At 34.7% G+C, this 11,195-nt stretch overlaps 1 protein-coding gene across 6 annotated transcripts; it reads left to right on the top strand.

The window, feature by feature from the left end:
• Positions 1–355: 355 nt before the first annotated feature.
• On the top strand, positions 356–8,876 carry LOC122589705 (serine/arginine-rich SC35-like splicing factor SCL28). Of its 6 annotated transcripts, XR_006322310.1 has the most exons (9): positions 356–599; positions 1,982–2,059; positions 2,234–2,398; positions 2,481–2,539; positions 2,624–2,663; positions 7,219–7,519; positions 7,640–7,726; positions 7,880–7,971; positions 8,699–8,876. XR_006322310.1 is itself a non-coding variant. In XM_043762026.1 (7 exons), exons 1-6 carry the CDS (start codon positions 421–423, stop codon positions 7,487–7,489), a joined length of 792 nt encoding a protein of 263 aa, XP_043617961.1. In that variant the 5' UTR covers positions 357–420; the 3' UTR covers positions 7,490–7,519; positions 8,699–8,876. The 6 variants fall into 6 exon arrangements, 4 of the variants coding, with proteins under 4 accessions (XP_043617964.1, XP_043617963.1, XP_043617961.1 ...); XR_006322309.1 differs by lacking the exon at positions 7,640–7,726 and having other exon boundaries at positions 357–599; XM_043762026.1 differs by lacking the exons at positions 7,640–7,726; positions 7,880–7,971 and having other exon boundaries at positions 357–599.
• The last annotated feature ends 2,319 nt before the right edge of the window (positions 8,877–11,195 follow it).

Genomic DNA, 11,195 nt, shown 5'->3' with positions numbered 1-11,195 from the left:
TAAATCTGGACCTAACAAAGTGTCATAGCCAAATGTCTTAGCCGGACTCCATCATCGGATTTAAAAATTCGTCGAAAGTATATCGAATGACATCTTTAATGAAAGAGCATGAAATTTTAAGAACACGCATATAATTTTTATAATTTATTGATGTACGGTTTTTGAAGTAAAATATTTTAAAAGAATTAGAGAAATAAAATATTTATGGAAGAGAGAGAAAGTTGTATGCATTAATACATAATACATCATGTATTATTATGTGTAAATTATTGAAATTGAATGGTAAGTTAGAAAAGTGAATTTGCGCATAGATTGGTTGTGCGAAAACAAAAGTCTAGATTTCTTTCTAATAACCAACAGCAGAAAATTGATTAAATATTACTCATAGTATCCTAAAAATAGAGAGATAGAGAGAGAGAGATGGGAAGATACAATGACAGGAGCGGCGGCGGCGGCAGCAGGAGGAGGAGAAGTTACAGTCCTCGACGCTCACCACCACCACAACCACGCAGTCGCCGTTACGATGACCATCGCCAGCGGCATCGCTCACCCCCTGCTCCTTCTGGACTCCTCGTTCGCAATATCTCTCTTGATTCTAGGTTTCTTTCTTCTTCTTCTTCTTATTATTATTATTATTATTATTATTATTATTATTATTATATTATTATTATTATTATTATTATTATTATTATATTATTATTATTATTATTATTATTATTTTATTATTATAATTATTATTTGTTAGGTCGCTTACATCATAGCGGATCGCTCTCTGTTGGTTTTATTTTTTAAAACAAAAAAATTGGTTTAAAAAAAGTCTGATTATAAATACAATCTCCCTCCTATCCGGTAAACCTCGCCTACATCTTCCATTACCTTTGACCCTTATTATAGTCAGTGAACTTGAGGCATAAGGTGTATCAGTATTCATCTTTTTTTTACAAACCCAGACTGGCCGGTTTATATCGGAACTGATTTAAGCTATTGTTCCGAACATTTGTACGCACTGGTGTGAACTAGGTGAAACCAGAGAAAATTGCTCAAATCTGGGTGGTTGTTGAGAATCATTATTTTCGGGGATGATGATATGTGTGTTTAGTTTGAAATCGGTATTTTGCATGTTGAGTTGGTTGTGAGTGTGTGCTTTTCTTTTTGCTATTTAATCATTGATTATTCACAAAAATGTGTTGCTGTGTGTGGTTTCTTCAATTCTTCATATTTAGAAGAAACCATATTTCTGGCTAGTCCGGCATTTTCATTTTGAGTTATTTCTAGATGACCATTTTGTGTGTTCGTTTTTATTTTTCTGACTTCATAGGATTCTTATACACAAATTGTGCTCTTATGTGTGGGTTCACATAGTTGAACCAGAATAAAAACCGTTTTTGTCCATTTTCCATATGACTTGACACTAAAAGAAATTTTTGGGGAAATTTGTTGTACGCTTGTAGCAGTTCTCCATTTTGGCCGATTTAAAATTTTATTTGGAGCGCCATAACGATGGAATTGGGACGATTTGATTTTTGTTTCGGTTCGCCGTACCTTCTCAATTCGGTTCACTGCACCACTTTGATTTGGTTCGCCTTACCTCCGTCGATCGGATCACAAGCGAATTCCGATTGGGTACACTGTTCCAATTTTTTAAAATGCAGCTACTTGAGCGAAATCTGTGACTATGGTTGGAGCAGTGCCAAGTAAAGAAGGAGGTTCCCTAGACTGATCAAATCTTTTGGAATGGTTGAACTAGAATGGTGATCGTTTGGACCTTGGCAGGATTTTGAAAATCTTGACATTGGTGGATGTGTCTTCAGTATTCACCATTCTAACAAATAAAACAAAAAATAGCTATAAAACTATGACCTGATGTTTAAATTTCAAAATCATTTTTATTTTATGCTGTAATTATATCATAAACAATAGGTGTGATTGAAAGCTACATACACATTGTTAATTGTAAAATATGTTATTTCTATCTTTGCAGGCCAGAAGATCTTAGGATCCCTTTTGAACGTTTTGGGCCGGTGAAGGATGTCTATCTTCCAAAGAACTATTATACTGGGTATAACTCTTTTTGATTGGGTGCCTCAATTTTTTCCCTGCCCCCTTCTACTAATATCTATGAGAAGTCTCATCTTTTTTATCTTGTGGAGTATGATCTTTATGAAATGAAAAAAAAACACTGCAAGTGATGTATCAGAGCTATCATGATAGATCCTGTTTTGCATAATTGCAGTGAGCCACGGGGCTTTGGTTTTGTAAAGTTCCGTAACCCTGAAGATGCATCAGAAGCTAAACATCAGCTAAATCATTGTGTGCTTGGGGGGCATGAGATAACTATTGTTTATGCTGAAGAAAATAGGAAGACTCCTCGTGAAATGCGGACAACTACACAGACAAGGTAATCTTACACTGAAACACTCTTTTCTTCTTGGTATATATGTTTGATGTTCTGGGTCTGAATGGTTTTGTTGCCGTTTCAGTAGGCGTTATGGCGGAAGCTCTGGTAGGCAGACCCCTCCTAGATCATCTAGGCGTCGGTGTTAGTTTTCCTTACTCGTTTTCCATTTATTCCATCTTCCATTGAGAGAAATTAGTCTGATATCCTTTTTTCTTTCAAAAACAGCATTTTCACGCTCTTTATCACCGACCAGACATGACTCCAGGTTAGCATCATGATCTTATTCTTCTTAATTCTTTATGTGTATTATGTATCATTCTTTTGGTGGGTTATGTACTTTATGATCCTTGAGATTGTAGAGTTAGAATTGCTTTTTTCTATTATTATAAATCCTTTTATTGTTTTTTCTCTTTTTTGTTTTGTTTAGTGGAGTGATAGTTTCATAAGACATGCCTTAACTAAGGTAATGGGAAGAAGTATTTTTTTTCTTTTTTTGTTATCTTCCTAGTACCAACACTGGAAGTTAATTTGCTACCAACACAATTAAAACATAATTTATGAAAAATGGAAATACCAGTGTTGTCAAAAGCGCTCGCCTAGTCTGCCTAGGCGCAATGCGACGGCGAGGCCCACCTAGGCCGCCTGAAAACCTAATCCCAGGCCCACATGCAAATTAGGCGGTCATTAAACTTAATCTTACCCGGTTAAACGGCAGTCAACGGTCAAATTGACCGGATCAGCCTCACAACAAGTTAGGAAATCGGATCTTGTGGCCGGAGATGGTGGTGGTGATGGAGAGTCGTGGTCGCCGGTCGTCGATGATGGTGGCTGTTGTGGATCCGTGGTGAAGAGGGGTTTGAATGAGAAATGATGAAAGATAATAGACTAGAGAGAGAGAGAGGGGGAAAGTGACCATTGAGGGGAAAAGTGACAAATAACAGTTGTCTTTTTCTTGGTAAATAGCCACTACAGCTTTAAACACGTATATTAGCCAATTTATTTTTTTATTATTATTTTTTTTAATGGAATACAGGAACAAATAGAGATTGTTATTTTTTCTTCTAAAACAGGAACAAATCTTCTACAGTTCACAACCACTATTTGACCTTTCACAAAATTCATATAGTCCATAGTATTATTATTATGATTATTAAATCCCACCAAAATTTTAGTCATTGATAACATAGGTTTAAACACAGTGTGTTAAACTTTTTGGTTGAATGCATTATGGTTTATTTAGATGGTATTTAGTAAGTTGAATGACATTGTATTGCAACTTGTGAATATGAAAACTAGAATGGGAGACCACAAAGGTTAATGGATAGATGCACTTTGTGCTCCATATGTGAATTTCTACCGGACTTTTTTTTTCTTTTTTGAGTTTTAATAATGAATTACGCACACTTGCATGCACACACGCATGTATATATGAGTGATCGACACGAATCGTCCTTGTGGTTTGCCCAAAAAGTCTGGTTTCGTCCTTTAACTTTAAAACTGTCTAAGACAATCCTTTATAGACGGAAAATGATCATGTTTCATCCTTTTCGATAACCGGCGTCAGTCTGAATCTGTTAACTACCTCACGTGCATTTCACATGAGGGTATTATGGTAATTCCACCTTTGAAGGACGACAAGGGATATCTTTATATTTTCATCTTCTTTTGCCTGAAACTCTAAAATTATACATATATACAATTATATACATATACACACAAATTTCATCCATTTAATAACCCCCCCCCCCCCCCCCCCCCCCCCCCCCCCAAATCAACTCACCAGCAAATGGCCACCACATCCATATCACCACTTCACCCTTTCAAAAACCCCAAACACCCCCATAATTTTTTATATTTCCAAAACTAACAAGCAATCACTAGCGGCAGCCCCCTTTTTGTCGGAAAACATCACCACCGTGGCAAACCCTTCGCCAGAAAACACAAACTATCGTATTTTCTTTTCCGATGGTGGCGGAAATGATAGATCTATTACCTTCTTTTTCTATAAAATCCATATTGATATCAAACAATCGTATTTTCTTTTCTGATTGTGGTGGCGGTTGTTTTCCGATGGTGGCGGCCGTTGTGCGGAGGTGGTGTGAATCGCAGTACGTTTAAAATCATCAATGATAACCCCGTCCGTTTCATCAGAAATTGATTTTTGTGCGGCGGTAGTGTGAATGGCAGTGGGTTTAAAATCCAGATCGATTTCTATATCCAGATCTATATGAATCCAAGACGGAATTAGATGATGGTAAAAGCTATTGATTATTCAATATTCATATCTTGATATGGCAAACTTGTACAGATGGTGAGAAGATGAGCATGTTTATGTGTGTAAATTTGGAAGTAAAAAAAAAAATTATTTGTTCACATTGCAAGTGTGCAATATGGAATTAAGTTTGACTGCAAGTTTTGATTGCAAACAGAAACCTATACGTACAACCATAATTATATGTGTAAAATGGAAATTGATCTAAATTAAAGATCTTGAGGTTTCTGGTTGAATTATCAATGATGGTCCTTTCAAAATGGAAAATACGAAAATACCCTCACATGGAATGCACGTGAGGGGTTAAGTTAACGTCTCTTAGCAAAAAGGATGAAACGTGATCATTTTCTGTCTATAAAGGATTGTCTCAGACAGTTTTAAAGTTAAAGGACGAAACCAGACTTTTTGGACAAACCACAAGGACGATTCATGTCGATCACTCTATATATATTTATATATATATGTATATATATACTAGAATGGTACCCGCGGTGGCGGTCTGGTGCGGTGATTGGTGGTGATGTCGATGACTATTGGTGGGTAGTGGCGGCGTCGAGTGGTTTAGGTTGATGTAAATGTAATTGATGTAAAGGTGGTGGTGAAGATATTTTAGAAGATACGGGTTTAGGGTGTTAATTCAGTAAGGGAAATCGGGTAATTTCTCATAACTCTTTCCAAAAAGGGAGTTCATCAAGAGTAGAATGATCTTTTCGCATGTTCCTTTTTTAACTATTTCCAAAAGTAGGGGGCTTAGGATTTTTATATAGAAGGATAGAAATATATATATATATATATATAGGAAAAGGTTCAAGTGAGAACCATTTGAATTGGAAGAACCATGAGAACTTTTATATTATAACTTATGTTCATATGTGAATGATATATGTGAACATATTCGTATATGAACCATCAAGTTATACTTATAATTACCTATGTTCATATTGAATAGTTCTCAAATGAACCTTACCCTGTATACATGCATACATTCGTATATATACTTAATACTCACACACAAGAGGTGGATGACAATGGTTTAAGAGAGGGTGTTTGGTAACATAAGGACGTGGTGGAGAGTGTCTGGTAATTGGTAACATGGACATAAAGAATGAGGGGCGCAATGTGACTGACAGCTAATGTGGGGGAGATTCAAATGCATCACATAATAGTGAGGTGGTGTTGACAATAGCTAATGTGTTTGAAGGTCATAAAAATTCTAAATTCTAACATGTAATTAATTTAAAACCTGTATGGCTGATCGTATATTGATTGGTATCATTATGTATATATAATTATGGTACACTGGTGCTTCAGTAACCCTGAAGTGTCAGCGTACCTATACAATAAGCTTAAGCCCATCTGATAAACCTAATAGATACATTATCAAATAGTTGGTTTGTTCAGTTGGGGATGTACTAACTAAAGGACTTCAAGGTTGATGCATCAAGCTAGAAAAACAAGAAACCTGAAAAAGACAAAATCGTTTGTGGTTATTTTAGAGACATAGCATATGAAACACTTGGTTCACGATAAGGTTTGTCAACAATAGGAACCTGTTAAGTTATAGACTTTTTTGTCAGAGTAGTATGGGTTTCTAAGAACTCCATAGGTTTGAGTTGACATGGCTTGCTAGTTGTGGATATCATTGGGTCCTGAATCCTGATGAAATTTAACTTATTATTTTTCAAAGGTCTTTTAGGGGTATAATCTGGCCAGGTGAAGTGCACTAGTTTGTTTGGTCTGGGAGGTTGGAAATTCAGCATGCTTTTGAGTCAAAGAACCAGTTTCCAAAGTTAGTGATATGATTTGATTTGTTTGGTAGTGGCAAATTTAGAGTCAGAAAATTGATGTCTGTCGAGTTCAAGCTTAATATATGCCTAGTAGCTTAGTTAGATATATAAATGCATTAGAGTTTGTATTCATTTGGGCTTTGGTGTATACAAAACACCCCCATTGAAGAATGGACTATCTTAGCTTTGTCAACTGTACTGCGAGAGTCCTTGTTTTATTCAGCGTCATTCTGTAAATTTATGTGACGTTCATTTTAAAGTTTAATTTATTGCTTTGCATACCAACAGTCAAGAAAGAATCTAAAGATTAAAGTTGGGCCCAAGAGAATGGAAGTTATCAAATATCAATCATGTATTGCTAAAGGTAGAAAGGGATACCAATAGTGTTCGTCAGTCACACCACATAAAAGTAATCTTCAGAATCTAGAGGATGATACCGCAAAAGCATTGCAGTTTATTGAAGCTGTCAAAAAGTGGTTTTAAAGCATTAGTTAACCTATAATGATCGATATATTTCCAACTGGTGAGGTGAAGGTAAATCTCTAGCAGAATATTTGTATGTAATCTATGGCCAACAACCTTACCTGCCCATAAAATTACTTATGTTGTTTTTCTTCTAGTTGTTCTTTCTATAACTTCAGTTATTACTTCAGCTTGCAATATGTCCTGATGATCTCTTGTTTTATGCCGCGTGTGTAAGTTCTGCTGTTTATAATCTGATCAGTTAGTGAAGGTAAGTTATGGCTGTTCATTACTTGCAGGGATAGAGATCATAGAGGCAGGGATCTGGTTTTGCCACCACGTTCAAGATCTCCTTCATTTTCTGCATCACCTCATGATGCTAGAACATACAAGACAAGACATTACTCAAATAGTCCTGGGAGAAATGGTAAAGGTGCTGTAGACAAGATGTATCGTGGTTCAGATCAGACAGTTCCTCACCAACGTTCTCATGACAAACGAGCCACACAAGACTTGAAGGTAGCGGTTGCAAATGAGGATGATGGGCATTCAAGGTCCTTATCTAGGTGACCTTGACCAGGTCCCCACCTTATCAGCCAGGTATTTATTTTCTGTTGCCCATAAAATTACTTCTGTATGAGACTGCCTTTACTATGTTTAATTCTCTTCTTATACATACTGCACTATTTATTTTTGCTAACTATTAGTCTATTTTGTTAGCAAATTGGCCCTTTCAGGCTATGTTCTCCGTTCTAGTCTATTAGACTTCATTTTGTTTTGAGCTATTGAGCCACCAATTTTTTTCATGTAAGAATATCTAAGTGCGCTTCCAGAAATTGTAGCATTTTCGAAAGCTTTGCATGTTTACTCTCATATCACTTATTCTTGTTTCTATTCTTCTGATACAAGTTCCATTTATTGTTAATTCAACATATTCTATGTTAAACTTGTGATTCTTAGGCCTCTCCTGATATGTGCGTCCACCTGCGTCTGACGCCCCGCCAAAAAAAGAAGCTAGTAGCACTGCTGCGTCCAAGGCCCGCGTCCGAGGGGTTTGTTCCAAACTTTGACGAGCAGCAGATGGTTTTTGTGGGTCCCAAGTCGTTTTGAGATCGCAAATTAAAAAAAAAAAAGAGTTTATCATATATATATATATATACACGTTTTATTTGTATGTATATATATTTACGTGGGGGAAGAACTTTGAAGAAGACAAAGTGGGGCCCAAAAAACTATAATATATAAATAATTTATTTACAGTTTAGCCCCTCAAGTATTAACATTTATAAAATCATTTTACAAGTTTTAAAATGTTTCAATTTAACCCCTAGTCCCCTATAATGTTTTAGTTTTTATTTTAATGTTTTATTTATAATGAATGTAATGTTATGTTAATAAAAGTATTTTATTAAATTTTTTGTAAAAGATAAGTAAAATGAGAAAATATTGGAAGAAGTGGGGGGTATAAGGAGGGGGTGTTCTTGGGGTGTCTAGGAGAGAGAAAAGCCGATGAATAGTGGAAGAAGTGGTGAAGAAGTGGGTTCCTATAAAGGAGAGGCTTTATAATGATTTTGTATAAAAAACTTGCCAAGATAATTTATGTATGATTTCATTGTTGCAAGTCAATAATCAGTAACCACTTTTGATCTTGTGATGCAATATGACCACAAATTGGGTCACCAAAAGATCTAAGTTTTGGTAGTGGATTCATCAAACTAGCACGATGACCAAGTTCCCGATTGTGTATTCTCTGATGAATGGATTTACTTTGTTTTGCAGGATAATGCTCTTGAAAGAAAGATGTGACCAAATTTTCCTGTTCAATAGTTGTTTAAATCCTTGTCTGGTCTTGTCTTTTGGTTTAATTAAACTTTTTTATGCCTTGGAGTTGTAATATTATTACTTTAATTTTTGGGAACATTAACAGTTCACTTATGCAGCATTCTAATTTGCTTCATATTGTTTGTTCTATTTTAGTTTTTTAGCTACACCGACACAGTATATATCTGGCCCATATTAATAGCTGAAATAATACATGTGTGATTCGTGTGAGAAAATACGTTTCCTGTTATTGTATGATATTTAGCTGGACCAATATAACACAAAAGTGCTTACTTGACCATAAAACTTGGTTTTTTAATGCATTTGGAATTTGAAGTATGCTTTTAATACAAGTAAAATCAATAGGAATCTCTGTGGCTTGGTGTATAGCTCGATGGCTTGTTTCGTTGGGATTCAACTTGTAATTAAACGGTTGTCTAATTATTGTTTTTAATAGTTAAAACAAATGAAGGGAATATGTTCACATGCAACTTTAAAATTCCTCTAATGGAATCATTCTTGCATGTCGTTTGCTCACTTTATGTGATTGTTTTTAAGGGAAGGGTTTAGTATTTTAAAGTGTATATATTTTTTACATTTTTCTTATTGTATGTAATTTACATTTGGTATATTGTAGGATTTGGTATATTGTAGGAAGAAGTTTTGTAAAGTTCAAATAATGTTAGATTTATACATACATCAATCGAAACTTGCAAGAGACAGCTCATATTATTTGCCACGTATACATTTTTACATTATTTGAACCGTTTTATAAAGTGTTTGTAACATCCCAAAAATATAAAAGATAAATAAATCAATATTTTATGTATTTTAGCCCTTAAAATACTTTCCTAGTATTTAGTTTTGAGATAAGAAGTTAATTTAGTTGGAACTTTAGTGGCTAGTGGGTATAATACCCTTATTTTATTTGATAAAAAACGTGGCATCATGAGGGAAGCCAGCCACATGCATTTTGATGTATCATCAAACCCACTATCACAAATTCATTTCCAAATTTCAATCCTTGCTTCTCAAATCTTCCAAATTCTTCTAGCAAAGTGTTGTGTGTGATATTCATCCATAAAATCCCCTAAGTTAGTTCATCTAATTAAGAATTTAAAATCAAGGGTTTTGGTGGTGAATTGAGAGTGGGTCGATTTCCACATGAAGAAATTGGAGTTTCAATTTGTTTTTAATCCTTTCCTTTCTTGAAGGTAAGAATTTAACCTAGATATTTTATTATGTGAATTTAGGGTTCTTGAACTATATGAAATTGGGGATTTTATTAAAGAAGTGTTATTTTGATTCAATTAAAATTGGGGTTTTTGAATATTGAAATTAGAGTTCTTCCCATTTGAAATTGGGAATTTGAATAAATTGAGATTTTTGTAAGTTTGGGAATTTGTTAGAACCCTAATGAGATTGTTATGAGAAAATTTGGAAAGATGGAAATGGTGTTTTGATGGTGAACCCATATAGGTGAAAGTATTGTTTTAGAGTGTTTGGCCAAATTTTTATATTGTAAGAATTATGGGAAATTTTTTATGGAAAATGATCTTGAAAGTCAAACACCATGTGTGATGGTTGAATTTTGAGTTTGGTTAGTTTTGTGAATGAAATGAGTTAAGAAAAACTCATAGTGACTTACTTAATGTGTAGGTGATGAAGATCATTTTGTTGAGCCTAGTAGCCATATAGTGCCAAATAGCCAAGTTAAGGTGAGTGTATTAGCATATGATCATGTTCTAGTTATTAGAGGTCATAGGTGGGTAAATTCCTACTAGTCAAAATGTTGATTTGATGAACGAAAGCTAGTAGGTGGGTAAAGTCCTACTAGCATAATGTGATTTTGTTTATAAGAACTAGTAGGTGGGTAAATTCCTACTAGCCAATTTGTTTGATTGATTGTGAGAACTAGTAGGTCGGTAAATTCCTACTAGTCAAATTGTTTGAAAGAGCTAGTAGGTGGATAAATTCCTACTAGCCAAATTGTCCATGGCCATGTTGAAAAAGAATTGTGATGATTTTGTGTTATGATTGATATGAATGAAATAGTTATCAAAAGATAGGCTATGTATGATGCTTGATGCACTAATGTTTTGGTAACTTGATTATGATCATATGTATATGCATTCACTAAGCGTTTTGCTTATGTTTTAGTTGTTTAACCCTTTTATAGGAGTTGGTAGTAGCAAGAGTAAGATTTGACCAAGTGAAGTTAAGCTTGAAGGATTTTAGCCATCTTGGAGGTTGGCATTTTGGGTTATTTTGTAGATAATCCCATTGACTATTATGGCTCTTGATACAAGCTATTGATTTGGGAGAACACGTTCTTTTTATGGAAAAATATATGGTCATGTTAAGTTTTTGGTCATTTTGTTCTACATGGATTTATAGTTAAAATGTATGTGCTTTGGTGATTTGTGGTTTCAAGATGATTATGTTTTGAAATGGT

Source organism: Erigeron canadensis, chromosome 2, assembly GCF_010389155.1.
Source record: "Erigeron canadensis isolate Cc75 chromosome 2, C_canadensis_v1, whole genome shotgun sequence".
Lineage (NCBI taxonomy): Eukaryota > Viridiplantae > Streptophyta > Magnoliopsida > Asterales > Asteraceae > Erigeron > Erigeron canadensis.
Note: the sequence above shows the minus strand (reverse complement) of the source record. Positions and strands in the feature narration are given on the sequence as shown.